This window comes from Neofelis nebulosa, chromosome 3 (assembly GCF_028018385.1).
Source record: "Neofelis nebulosa isolate mNeoNeb1 chromosome 3, mNeoNeb1.pri, whole genome shotgun sequence".
Taxonomy (NCBI): domain Eukaryota; kingdom Metazoa; phylum Chordata; class Mammalia; order Carnivora; family Felidae; genus Neofelis; species Neofelis nebulosa.
The window spans coordinates 35,561,165-35,575,710 of NC_080784.1; the positions used below are offsets into that span (position 1 = coordinate 35,561,165).

General features: G+C 47.3%; 1 protein-coding gene and 1 long non-coding RNA gene across 2 annotated transcripts in view; one reads left to right on the forward strand and one right to left on the reverse strand.

The window, feature by feature from the left end:
- Positions 1-410: 410 nt before the first annotated feature.
- Positions 411-4,805, forward strand: LOC131506074 (uncharacterized). Its single transcript, XR_009258717.1, has 3 exons — positions 411-583; positions 1,376-1,550; positions 4,699-4,805. It is a non-coding gene; the product is annotated as an uncharacterized LOC131506074 (long non-coding RNA).
- Positions 4,806-6,819: 2,014 nt separating this feature from the next.
- Positions 6,820-14,546, reverse strand: part of LOC131506597 (uncharacterized) — a 30,681-nt gene continuing 22,954 nt past the window's right edge. Inside the window, exon 2 of the mRNA XM_058720320.1 lies at positions 6,820-10,026. Within this exon, the coding sequence (XP_058576303.1) occupies positions 9,742-10,026 (285 nt within the window). The 3' untranslated portion in view covers positions 6,820-9,741. The remainder of the gene's footprint in view (positions 10,027-14,546) is intronic.

Below are 14,546 nucleotides of genomic sequence, written 5' to 3' on the forward strand. Positions count from 1 at the left end.
GTCCCTGTTCTGGGTACAGGCCTGCGTGCTGGCAGACGAGCACTGCATGACTGAGCTTTTGCACTTTTCAGTCTTGCTCCCTGCTGCTCAGGATTGGTTGGGAGCAGGGCGGACTTACCTTTCCATCTTGTCCATGGCAGTGCGAGCGCTGGCCTGACCATGCAAAATGGAAATTAATACTCAGGACCCCGGTTACCGGAGGGCTTCAGTCAGACCTCCCAGCAGCTTCTCTGTAACCCAAGGAGCACCTAACTCCAGGGATGCCCCTCCTCCCACTGGCCTTTCAGTCCCCAAGAAGACAAGGCCATCAGCGCCCCAGGAGGGCTGGCAGGCGTGGGCAGGAGGGTGCGGTGACTCCACCATTGAGGTGTGACCCTGGGGTATGCCACATCTGGGGGGGCGGGGGCAGATCAAGGAACTGGGGGCCGCTCTAGCTGCGCAGATTGGCCCTCTGTTGTTGCCTCCAGATAGGAAAAATCAGGCATATTCACAGATGGGCCCTGCCTGAAATCCAGGAGCGGTCTAATTACAGAGCTACGGCTGTCGGTTTTCTCTGTTACCCTAAATCCTGGCATAAACCATAGTGAGCAAGTCAGGAACTAAATAAACACTAGCTTTCAAGGGAGGGAGGCGGCGGTGGAGGACGAGGAGGGTGGGGGAGGGAGCTCACCGAGCTTCTATTGGTAGAGGAGGATCACGTGATCTGAGGTGCACTAGGCTCTTTCTGAGCACACAGGAGTTTCTTCCACTCGCTCATTGTCGGTGGGACCGGCCTCCCTCACCTTTTTGGGGCTTTGTTTCCTATTAATCTGCCTCTTATCATGTCAAATCCATTCGGGAGTAGGTTGCATATATCGTCTTACACTACTATTCTTCCTGGCCAATTAAGTCACCGAGGAAATACAAAGCAGCCTGGTTTGTCTTCACTTTTGCCACCCGATGAGGCACCCTATGAGGCCCTGGGCCCACCCTATGTTATTCGGAGGTGTTGATGTACAGGTGCTTTCTGTCTCTTTGGTTCAGCCAGCTGGAAAGTACGTCTCCCTTTGCAAAGTGGAGCCCAGGGCCAGTGGTTATAAAATAGAGGGGAGTAGAAAAGCTGACAGCATCCCACATGCGCCCTCTGCCCCAGGCTCGGCCATGAACCCCAGGCCCCTTGGACGTGAAGAGAGTGACTGGGGACAAAGAGACGCCCTCTTGGGCTCCCCAGTCCGTGCACCCTTCCTCCCCACCTGGGAACTCTAAACCCTGGGCGAGGCATACCACACATGGCCGCCTCCCTGACCCACTGAGCTTCCTGTAAGGTTTGGGACGTTTGCTGAACTGTTACCTTGTGTCAACTTTTTTATTTGTATATCACATCTCTGAAACTCAGCTATACCCCTCACGGCTCATCTCTGGGCTCAAGACGAAAAATAACACCTCCTGAATGAATGAATAAACCCGTAATGGTCACTCCCCTGGTCCACAAGGAAGAGCTGGGCCCTTAGGGGATGTTTCCATGGACTGATCAACACTGGGGAAGCTTTTCAGAAAGCTGCAGTCAAGAGGTGAGTTTATCTTTATGTTTGACTCTGAATCTTTACACTCTGGGTTGGAATATCCCGCAAAGGTCACTCGTGAACAGTCCAATGATTTGAGATTCGTTTTTATTTTTATTTTTTTTATGAAATTTATTGTCAAGATGGTTTCCATTAATTTGAGATTAAAATAAAAATGTTTTCCTATGACAACTTTCAAGCCAATGCAAGAGTAGAGACAGTTCCCGTGTATCTACCGCTTAGCTTTAACAAAATCAACTCTTGGCTGATTTTGTATCACTTATCCCCTGTCTGGTCTGTTCGTTAGGCCCCCTCCCCAACCCGGATGATAAACAAAACACCCCAAAGAAACAAAACACATCATGTCATTTTGTTCCTAACTATGCAGTGCATATGTCTAGAAGATAACTTTTGTTTGAAATAATCACTTCTGTGCTATCGTCAAAGTGCTCTGACCTTTGAGGCAGAGCCTAAAGGCTGATGAGCCCCTTCCCATAAGCCCCTGTGAAGCCCCTATTTACTAGCACATGGGACGTCATGAGTGCACCAAAATCTTACATATTTCTGTCCACCCTGCCACTCCTCCTCTTTTCCCAATCACCCGCTGTCAGGAGGACTGGCTTCTTACAAGAGGTTTACATGTATGGATTTGGGAGCAAGTCTGGCTTAGAATCCCAGCTCCACCATTTCCTTGCTCTGTGACCTTTGACAAAATACTTAACCTTTCTGTGCCTCAATTTCCTCATCTGAAGGCGAAGCCAGTTCATAGTATGTGCATACTCGGTAGAGTTGTAAGGATGAAATATACTAAAGCTAATGTGAAGCTTTTAGAACAGCACCTGGTGCATAGAAAGTACCATGTGTTTGCTTTTATTATTATCCTTCGCTTAGTACATGCATCATCTCCACCAACACCGCCTACATCCTGAATTAACTGACAAATGCAATAACGCGTGGTAGTTATTTCTCAAAGTATTTTCGTACATTTCGTCAGGTGCCGTCCTGCCATAATCTAGGACGGTTCAGGGAATTCGGAGGTGTTATTGCAGAACAGGGGAGGGCAAAGATTCAGCCACAATTGGCCCTGTTCATGATGAGGAGAAATTAGAACCAAACAAAGGGCTAACAAAGAGAAAGCTCGTTAAAAAAAATAATAAAGCATATTTGTTATAGTCTATCATCATACATGAAAAAGAACATTTAATGACAGAAAAATTATTCGTGCCGAGTAAAGCGAAAAAGGAGGGGCGCCTGGGTGGCTCAGTCAGTTAGGCATCTGACTCCTGTTTTCGGCTCAGGTCATGATCTCACAGCTCGTGAAATTGAGCCCCGTGTCAGGCTCTGCACTAACAGAATGGAGCCTGCTTGGGATTCTCTCTCTCCTTCTCTCTCTGCCTGTCCCCTGTGCTCACTCGCGCTCTCTCTCTCTCCCTCTCTCAAAATAAATAAACTTTAAAAAAAAAAAAAAAGGAAAAAACTAAAGGGAAAAAGAAAAGCTATGAAAAGGCATGTAAACTATGAATCCACTATGCTTTTTTTCCCTTCAGGTATATTAGGCTTGTTTAAAAGACTGGAAAAATATACATCAACATAAATGTTATTTCTCAGTGGAGTAACAAAAAGTCATTTCTCTTTTCTTGGGTTTGAAATTTCTTTTTTTAAATAAACAGATAACCTTTTTTATTATATTGGTAGCATTTACATTTCTTCATGGCATCTAATAATAATAATAATAGATTGTGTTTGAAATTTCTGAATGCTACATAACGAATATGTATTACATTTATAATAAGAAAAGGTTACCATTTAAAAACAGGATAAGTAATTGTACCTGCAACATGGTTCAGTTACGTAGAAGATCTATGAAAACAGCAATGTTAATGGGAGAATTGTGGATAATTTTTTCTTTATATTTTTCAGGTTTTTCCAAAAATTTTATTCTGAGAGCATGATGTTGCTTTTAGGTAGATGGTTCATATAGGGAAACTGAGGCACAGTAGGTGGGTAGGAAGTCTCTCTGGCTTCAAACCAGAGCAGGTGTTCAGTCGTTCCCGGAGATGCTCCCTTTTGGGTCTATTCCTGACCTGTGACTTAAGGTCAAGGCTATGACTGTCACATAATAACGGTCTTTAAGTCTCTCCTCTCAGAAGAAATGGGCCGCAGGGCCCTGTGTGTTTGGGGTGAGGGTAGGGAGGCTCAGCACCCCTGAAGCATCACCCTGGCCATCTGTAGGAGCAGGAAGCCAGCCCTTAGCTGGGCCACATGGCAGCTGTGTGTCTCCAGATTCTGAGGCCGCAGCCATCTCCCCGCTCCAGATGCCAGCTGTTAGGGAGGAGTAAGCCTTGTAGGCACATGTGTCCATATGTGATAGCAGCCCACCCAGTCCAAATATTTGGGGGCCTCCCTGATCTACCTCCCCAACAAGTATGTCTAAACCAACACAAAATAGGAATAAAAACAAATAGAGGTGGGGAAAGAAGAAAAAAATGGGAAAATGAGGGAGAAGTATTTTTCAGATAAAGCAGTTGGATCTGATAACAACCCAGGAAACAGGCAGAAGGGAGGGTGGTGTGGCCCAAAGGGCAAAGCTGTGGGTTAGAAGTCACTGACCAAGAGTGTCTTTCACCCTCTGCCTACCTGTATGGTCCGAGGCATGTCCCCTACCTGGCGGAGTGCCTCTTCTGCAAGAGGCAGATGTCACTAAAGAGTAAGAAGGGTTCCTTGCTCCTGGAAGGGGTGCCCCAAGTGCACGTTTGGCCAAATACCCAGAGGAAGAGTGGTTGGTTCACGGTCTTCCCACACATGCCTGTTAGGATTTAGTTGTCATTGCCAGACTCACTGCTTCCAGATGCGTAGGTGAGGAATCAGCCGATGGCACACTGGGGAGGCTCCTGCTGGGCTAGCAGGCAGCCCCTGGCCCCTATGTCACAGACAGCAGCAGGTCTGGACCATCTTCAGGGCAGTCGACTCCAAGTGGCTCAGTGGCCCATGGCTGTCCTCCAGCAGGCCCACGCTGCCCAGGAGGACATTCACACACCTGTCCTTTGGCCTCAGAGTAAAGTAGTCTTTTGGGCTCCCCACCCCGCCCCAGCCAAGTGGAATGGAAGGGGGGAAAGAAAGTAGCAATGGTCTATTGCCATTAAAATGTTATTTACAGTTCTGGCCATTCTAAAGATGCCCCTGGGTCACTTACCTGTCTTTGGACAAGAAGAGGCTCCAGCAGTGATTTCAAGGCAAGGAAATATGGAAAGAGAGCAACGTTGAAAATTTGGGTAGTAGGAAAGAATCATTCCTCCTTACTCCCTAGCTTCCTAAGTTTTCCTTTAAAATCCCGCCCCCCCCCCAACCCTCCCACTGGCATCTGTTTGGCTTTGCAGACTGATTCAGGTTCTAGGACTGGGCATGAGTTGGAGGAGGCTACAACGAAAGAAGAAGACTTGATCCCGGTGATGTCATTCCAGAGGGGGTGACAAAAGCCACTTGGCAGGGTCTTCACTAGAATAGGTCAGACAACAGGTTCTGAACTGAAATATGTTGATATAGTCTATGCGCACGTTCATTCTGAATTAACACCAACCCCCAACAAAACATATAGACAGAATGATAAAATGGACCCCTGTCGGCAGCAGCCTGTGCCGTTAATGAAGCTGCTGTAGGGGTGGTCCTGTGCCTTAGGATACAGAAGCTATAGGATGACCACTCAGCGTCATGTCTGGACATTAAGGTTTGTTAATGTCCATCTCCAAGCAACAGCAGCTAGGCTGTTTCAAAATAAAAGTATCTGGCCGTGTTTGTATATGTCCTACCCTGAGGATAACACAGAGGGAGAGAAGATAGTTACTGGGACCCCAAATTCACTTCTATAGCGTGCAAGCTGCTTCTGACAGGGTGCACCTGCAAGTCTCAGATGAACCCCCCGGGTCCACCCCGCATCTGCTGGGTGTATCCTTTTGATTGACTTAAGACTTCTTTCTCTCTTTTAAAGGTCCAGTTTGAGCCTCATATCTCCCCCTCCTTCTCGGTGACATCTCCAGTTGCTCTTACAATTCCAAGTCGGTATCATTCGAGTCAAACTAGTTCATGATTGATTAATATTTTGTGTTTTGTATTTATGTTTCTGTTGCAGTTCCAGAGAGTGTAGCCGATGATACTTCTGTCAGCCCCCCCGTGGGGCCTACCCGGAGCTGTCACCGGGAAAATAGTGGCAGACACCGCTCTAAGTATCTAGAGTTTGTCTGTGTTCTGTTGTTTAAGTCACTGTAAGTGAGCCCCCGTGAACATCCGCTTAGCTGCTTCGGAAAGCAGGTGGGTCACACCTAATGATAACCATGACTCTCACCGTAGCCTACGCCAATTCGATGTTTGAATCACATCGTTCAAGTTCATGTTCATCAGCCAAAGGGTTACAATGAAAACCGTCATTATTACAAATAGTCGTTTGTGCAGTCAGTGGTAACTGCACAAGATACGTGTGACAAACAACATCTCTGTGAATAACACTTACACAAGAACACAAACACATCCACAAACGTGAGGCTAGCTCCTTCTGGGAGAAGGAGACGCAAACTGTGAATTTTCTTTATATTTACACACTGGTTCCAAAGCTAATGGTTAATATGTTTGCCTCGTTCTAAGATTTAGAATTATAAGCTATTATATATCATGCACAGGAAATTGATAAATTACATTATGTGCCAAAAAGCTACATATTTCTATGTAGACACCTCTGTTTCAAACGGAAATGTGTAACTGAACGAATAATTCTTCACCAGAATGGAAGTTAACACATAGGCAAGAGCAGTTAACTTGCTAAGTCTTTCCTCCGTGCTAAGAGTATTAGTCTTTGTTTCCTGTGTCCTTAGTATACTTCCTTCCTAGATACATTGAGGGGAGGTCAGTCTGAATTAGAAGTCTGATACAGAGCTTTTAAAACTTTCCTTCAAATACATAAACAAAAGTCCCATACCGCCAATATTAAATTAGGCCTTGTCGAGCCCAGGCCAGTACAGTTTTGCCTTTTACTACTAACTTAAAATGATTTTTAATTCAGGGGCACCTGGGTGGCTCAGTCAGTTAAGCATCCGACTTCAGTTCAGGGCATGATCTCGCGGTTTGTGAGTTTGAGCCCCGGATCGGGCTCTGTGCTGACCGCTCAGAGCCCGGAGCCCGCTTCAGATTCTGTGTCTCCCTGTCTCTGCCCCCACCCCTCCACCCCCACCCCACTCCCTCATGCTCTGTGTGTCTCTTTTTGTCTCTCAAAAATAAACATTAAAAAAAATGTTTTTTAATGATTTTTAATTCAAATATCCAAGAGCCGGTCTTGGCTTTGGCATACAATGAATTGCTGTAGATCATTTACATATAAAAGGACACTCTTTAAAGGCTTTAGGTATTCTCTTAAGTGGGTAAGTAGTACTTGTATCAGTTTCCTCTGGATGCTCTAACAAAGGACCACAAAATGGAAGCTTAAAAGAACAAACAGGGTCTTACTGGAGTTCTGGAGGCCAGAAGTCTGAAGTCAGTTTCACTGGACAAGCTGTCGACCTGGAGGGGTCTTTCTGGAGGCTTTCGGGGTGAATGTTTCCTTGCCTTTTGTAGCTTCTGCAGGTGACCCGTGTTCCTTTGTCTCCTAGCCCCTTCCCCTCACTTCACCCTCTTGCTTCCCCCCTCACCTCTCCTCCTTCCTCCTCTACCTTCTCACCTCCCCCTGGAAGGACCTTGGGATTACAAGGGTCCACCTGGATAAGTCAGACTGATCTCCCCACCTCAGGGCCCTTTATCCATCACTCTTGCAAGTCCCTGTTACCATATAAAGTCCCAGAGATTGGGACACGGACAGCTTTTGGGGTGGCCTTGTTCTCAGGGCATTTACAGTGAGATGGACCAAGGATACACTTCAAACCGTGGAGCCATATGACATCTGAGCCCCACGTCCTGGAATCAGAGATGGTGCTGGATTGGCAGTGGGGAGATCTGCCACAGCCACAGAAGGGTAGCTGGGGAACAGATGGGTCTGCTTTGAAATCCTGGATCTGACTTGCTAACCGGGTGACCTTGGGCAAGTTGCTTAACCAATCTGAGGAGTAACCACAGCTCCCGGGCAGGGCTGTCCCGGAAAAGAAATGAGTTACTGTACGTGAAGTACCCGGCAAAGGAGGTGTTTGGGGAAATAGCTGCCCTCCCTTTTAAACCCTGTTTGGCCTTCCTACCATATCCTCAGTGATGAAATTACGCCTGTGATTTTTTTTTAAATTTCTAAAACTTAAAAGCACCTCGCAAATATAGATTCATATGATTATAATAGACAAAGCGAGGTAAGCCTACCCTCTGATCGTCTCTCTCCTAAACTGAGAGCCCAGTGAGGGCATAGAAAGCAATGGCTTTCCATGTCATTAGTTGAAGGAGTGAGTGAAGTCCATGTATAGAAGAGCTTTGGGTATAAAGGGGGCAAAGGGATGAATGAGAAGAAAAAAGAAAAAAGAAATATGAGAGAGTGTGGGTTCGCAGGCTCTGAGAAGATAGAAAAGACCATTTGAGCCCACCTTGCCCTGGATATCACACTGGATGATTTAAGCACATCAGTTCCTTGAATTTCAGTGTCCCCACCTGTAAAACGGGCATTATGACGAGTATCCCACCTCGCTCTAATTATATACCGATAATAATTTACATACAGATTGAGAAAATGTGTGCACAGTGTCATATAAATGGCATTCTGGCCCACAAATCTAAAGTGGCCTCATACCCCATTGTTACAAGATATGGTCAGGAGGGGCAAAAACTGTCACCCAGGTTCAAAATGTGCCTTCCATATCAGCATGGGGAAAACGGGCAACACAACTAAGAAAGAAACTTTGCAACAAAATCTGTCCACAAGCCACTTATCCCCTTCCTCCATAACCAATGCCAACACTCCCTTCTCTAGGACACACCGCGAGCCGTGGACATTTATACCCAGGTGCCTCGCAAGGAAGGCAGCCTGCCAACTGGGCCCCTGCCTTCTAAGGAAAATGGCTTCTAAATGACAGATCTAGAGGCTGACTGCTCTCAGGACACCCTGTAGTACAGGTAGAAGCAAAAGGATCAGAAGCAAGCAGCTTACTTTTCCGTCAGTGCCCAAGAACTAAGGAGAAACCCACATCAGCATGAAGCTCTCTGGTCTCTGTCAGCTACAGAAGCACCTGGAAGCAGTGAGCCTCCTCCCTATACAGGGCCTCCACTGGGTTCATTCTTGGGTGTTAGTCCTATTAGTAACCAGGCAGTTTTCTTCTAAGGATCAAATCTCATGGTTTTCTTTTCTGGCTTTGCTCTAGCTGTTTTCCTGGGGACAGTCCTAATCCCTGGGCCCCAGTATCCCCACCTTCTTATTAGGTGGGCTGTGCTTAGTTGATCACAGATAAGTAGGATTTTGTACTTGCGATCTCCTAGTACAACCAGTTCATTTTGCAGAGAAGAAAACTGAGGCCCCGAGAGAGGAAGTGACTTGGCAAAGGTGGCAAAGAGGTTGGATGTGAATTTCTGGTCTTTGTCTTGTCTCCTTAGCCAGCTCCTCTGGAACGCAGGGGCAGGGGCTATGGCTTCCTGCTTTTTGAATCCCTCCAGGTGCCCAGGCCCATAGGTGGGTTGGGGGTAGGGGCAGTTGGAATCTGTAGACACATATCGGTTGGTGGACCTAATTGATGGAACACAGGATTGGTATATTGAGTTGGGGAGAAATTGCCAAGAGTGATCCAGACTGTGAAGCAGGTCCACATGGTTCTGAACAGCCACTTACCAGCTGGGTGACCTTGGTCAAGTTTCTTGACTTCTCTACGTCTCCATATCTTCAACTATAAGATGGCGGTGACCATACCTACTCCGCATGGTTTGAAGATTTACTAAGGCTGACATGCTCAGTAGATAGGAGTTGAGTTTTGTTGTGGTTCTTATTATTGTGTGATTACAGTAGGGACAAGCACAGGGTCACTATGGGAGGTGGGGAAACAGCGAAAATGTCATGGAGAGATGTTGGGAAAGCACAAGAAAACCAGTCCCTTGCCACCGCTCCCGAAGTCAGGGAGCACTGCCGGCCTGCAGGAAATTCCGCTGATTCCGGTGGACGGAGAATGTGAGGCAAGGGGAAAACAAAGTGACTCCCATTCCTGGTGCACAGAAGACCTTCGGCTCATCCACCCACAGGGATCCTGGGAGCCCCACCACATCACCAGAATGGGTGGGGCCTCCCCTCCGTGTTTCCACTCACGGCCTGAGCGGTAGGTGACCCTTTATAGACAGTTGCCATCCACCTGGCTTCCCCTGTGACCGGAGGGGCATAATCCAGGCCAGGGCCCACACTCGACGTGACTTCTCCTCCTAGAAATGGCTCCGCCAGCAAAGCGCTTGGGAGGATGGCAGGCACGCGGAGCTCCAGCTGGGCGGGCCACTCAGCTACACGGAAACGGACAGGATGCAGACACAGCTGTGGGGGCAGAATTCTGCTGTCACCCTGGGAGAAAATGGTGACAGAGAGAGAGAGATGGCTTCCTAAGGAATTGAGGAAATCTCACCTCGGGGGGCAACACAAAGGTACTAATGCCTGGGTTGGCTCATTTCTGGCAGAATGGCCCTGGCTGACAGGTGTGGTTTGGCATGTATGCGTGGCTCTTCCAGCCCCTGGAGTGAGGCCCTCCCCCAGAGGTCAGTCCTGCAGGCGGTCACAACGTGATCATGTTCTCAGTGAACCTCTGCTTATCACTGCAAAAGTGTTACTGACGATTAAGCAGCGAGATAATGACCAAACCGGAGGGATCTGCCATTTTTTGTTTTAAGTTTTTATTGATTTTGAGATAGGGTAGATCAGGGGAGGTGCAGAGAAAGAGGAAGAGAGAGAGTCCCAAGCAGGCTCCACACTGTCCTTGCAGAGCCCGACGTGGGGCTCGAACTCACGAACTGCGAGATCACGACCTGAGCCGAAACCAAGAGTCAGACGCTTAACCAACTGAGCCACCCAGGCGCCCCAGGGTCTGCCATTTTAATGGGGGCAGAGCAAAGAGGGAAACCAGTAAGATGAAGGAAAGTAGCTCTGGAATCCAGAAGATTTGGGTGTGAGCTCCACCTGTACCACTGCCTTGCACAAGCTGTGCTGCTTTGCCGGAACTCAGTTTTCTCATCTGTGACATGGGAATCAAAATCTTTCTCGTCTGCTGTGGTTGTGGTGAGGTCCGAGTGAGATATTTATCTGTAAAGGTACTTGGTTAACGGTAAATGCTATACTCTTGTAGTAGGACGTTATTGCTAGCTGTCCCTCTCGAAGTTTATCTCAAGGACTTTTAAAGTTGGGAAGGGAATTCTCAGCTGTACCTCAGATGACAGAGCTTGGGACAGCCCCGCACCCACTGTGTCGCTTTGGGACAGTAGGTGCGTCCTCCAGTCTCGGGCCAGGGTAGCCCTTCGGAACTGAACTGCTGTGTGCTTGCTTGAAACCTGAAACCTTCCAACCTGATGGAAATAAAGCCTTTCCATTGAATCAGAGCAAGCCTGCTAAAAACTGCCCCTTTCAGAAGGCAAGGAAGTAACACCTCTGATGGTTGGGTCCCGTGCTGGCCACTGAGCCACTGAGTCATTCCAAAGGTTTCGAGCGGACCCTTTTCCCCCCTGGGTGGCCCGGAGCCTTCAGGACTTCCTGAGTGTGGGAGCAAAATAAGATAATGACTCTACTAGCTTCTTGAGGCTGCCGTGTTGGCGTGGCGGTGAGTGTGGCTGAAGGGGAAATATGTGTGCGCGTGCACGCGTGTGTGCAGGTGGGGGAGAGAGGGCAGGCAAGGGTAGGGAGGAGGGGGATGAGGCTCATTCGGTCTTCCATTCAAAAGTGCTGTTTGGCAGTTGACCATACATAGGTTCTGTGGCGGATAAGGAAGATGGGGCGAGAGAGAGGGGACATGAGTGGGGGTGGGGGGGGGGGGAGGAAAAAGAGCTCAAAAAGGAGGTTATTTGATAGAATATTCTGAGCTGTAGAGTCCTGGGCAAGTGGGCAGGCAGGAGGGCCTTCCCCCAGAGAAATCCTGTCAGGGACTGTGTGGGAAACCTCTCCTGTCAGGTCATTTTACCCTCCTGGGTTTCTTCAACCAAAGACGAACAGGCAACAGACGAACGAATTGCCTTGTACAGGCAATTAAAAGAGCTCTTGCCTGAAAAGCAGCAGCAGCCCATTCTGATTCCTGACCCTTCGCAGGTGCTCAGCAAACAGAAATGGAAGGCCAGGCATCAGTCCTCCAGGCGAAGCTGAGTCTGGCTCGGAGCCAGTTTTAGAATCCTGAAGCCCAACTCAGAGGCCTGGGACTAACTCTCAAGCGGGAACCCCTTCTACAGATTCAGGAAGGCACTTTGCACACGGACTCTGCAGTGAGGAGGCAGATAGCACGATCCATTTCAGTAATTTCACAGCAAAATGTCCTTCTCTGAGACGTGTGCAGGGCATGCATTAGGCCTTGCTTCACCCATTCTCAGACCCCTACTAGGAGCCTGGGGGGATTCAGCTCCACCCAAATGACCTTTATTGACAGTACATCCTGTCTACGGGTAATGCAGTGAGGGCTAGACATACACGAGGAATACAGTCCGTTCCCTGCCCTTCAACAGCTCTCAACTCAAAGGAGAGGGGAAACCCTACCTATTGACAGATGAAGAAACTGAAGCTATATATGATACCATTAAAACGTTCATTAGTTATTTCCTTCATTCATTTATTCAAACAACTTTTATGGAGTCCACTTGAGGTGCCAGGCCCTGTCCTGGATGCTGGAGGCTGACAGAGAACAGTCAGGCACATCCTGCCCCGTTGTGGGGCAGACCCCCATTGTCACAGACCATGACAAATAAATGGAACGCTTCAGAATTTATGTTCTGGTGGTGCCCTGGACCCCTGTGACTTGTATCTGTGTGGCTTCAGTTTCATCATATATACATGCCATTCAGAAATGGCATGTAATGGGAAGGTGCCGGGTGCGTGTGTGTGTCTGTGTGTGTGTCCCCAAAACCTCCTGAAATTGCTGCCTCAGATCTCAGGGAGTTGGGGGGAGAAGGATGACTGGAGAATGGTGTGAGAAAAGGCAGCCCCGGCCAGTTTAAGTGATGAAGTGGTACCTGCAAGGAAGAGGTTGGCAGGCGGGGGGGGGGGGGGGGGGGGGGGGGGGAACGGTATAGCTGAGAGCATGAGTTGGACATTCAACCTGCATCAAGACAGTGGTCAAGAGCATGGACCAGGGACAGTCAATTAGCTCTGCCACTTACTAGCTGTGCAATCTTGAGGAAATGGCCTAATCCCTTTAAATCTCAGCTTTCTGACCTATAAAATGAAGATAACTATGCATATCTCTCAAGGGTGTACAGGCATCATTGTGGGGATTCACTGAAATACTCTCTAATATCAGTGGCTCCTTCTAGGAATTCAGTGAGCTATTGTCATTCGTCAGCATCATCATCGTTATCAAAAGTGTCCCACTGGGAAGGAGTAGCATAAAGTGACAATGAGTGTACAAGGGGACTTTCCTGGTCAGGGCAGGCCTGAGTGGATCGAAGGCCCCCTCCCTATCTCTCTGGGGATTTCAAGCACCCGTGGGAGAAAACGACGTCGTGAACTAGACCTTCAGGGCCCAGGCTGCATCAGACTGGGAGGGAGTATGCTGCACCTGACAGCGAGTGGCTGGGGCCCCAGAGCCCCTGGCTGGGTGGGGTGGGGCTCTGGGGCCTTTGAAGAAGGACAGCAGTTTATCGGTCTTGTCTCCCCACAACCCCACAAGTGGGTTCCTCAGAAAGAGATAAGCTCAACCCACCAGTCTCCTTCCCAGAGAGCAGGTACTTTTGAGTTTCAAATAACCACATTTTTTTCCTATTTACACAAATGCTTATATTTGCAAAGTGTAGAAAAGTTAAATAACATTTTATAATGATCCTGAGCCTCACCACCCAAAACAATCACTCTTCTGTAGTCCAGATATTTTTAGTGCTTTATTTTTTGGTTTTTTTTAAAGGTAAAGTTATAATCAGAATATAATTCTATTCTACTTTCTCACTTAACATTACTTTGTAAGATTTTGCTATTACAGACTTTACCTACAAAATTTTAAGTCTGCCTTTGGTTTTAAATAGATGATGTGTTTTTATCTAATCATTCCTGCACTTTTAGACTGTTCCCAATTTTATACTTTTTAAATAACATCACATTAACATCTTTGGATGCAGCATATTCTGTAACTTGAATTATTTACTTAGATTAAGTCCTCAGAATAGAGTTCATACAGTTAAAGGGCATAAACATTTATAAAGCTTTTAATGTTTTAGGCATCTCAAAATGTCTTCCAGGGTTTTTTTTTTAATGTTTATTTATTTTTGAGAGAGAGAGACAGACAGACAGACAGACAGAATATGAGTGGGGGAGGGGCAGAGAGAGGGAGAGACACAGAATCTGAAGCAGGCTGCAGGCTCCAGGCTCCGAGCTATCAGCACAGAGCTGGACAAGGGGCTCAAACTCACAAACCATGAGATCATGACCTGAGCCAAAGTCAGATGCTTAACCAACTGAGCCAACCAGGCATCCCATGTTTTCCAGTTTTTTAATGGTATATGTAACATTAAAATGTTAAAACATAAAGATAAATAAAGTGAATGGAAAAAATGGGATGGTGCCTGGGTGGTTCCAGTTGGTCGGGCATGTTTAGTCTTGATTTCAGCTCAGGTCATGATCTCGTGGTTCCTGAGATGGAACCCCATGTCGCTGACAGCGCGGAGCCTGCTTGGGATTCTCTTTCTCCCTCTCTCTCTGCCCCTCCCCTGCTTGCACACGCTCTCTCTCAAAATAAATAAATAAATAAATAAATAAATAAATAAACAAACAAACAAACTAAAAAAAAATAAAATGAATGGAAAAAATGATGCATAATCCTACCACCCCAAAATAACCACTTTTCACATTTTCATATACTTCCTTCCACATTGCTCAGGGGTCATTTTTTATATAAAGTCATTATT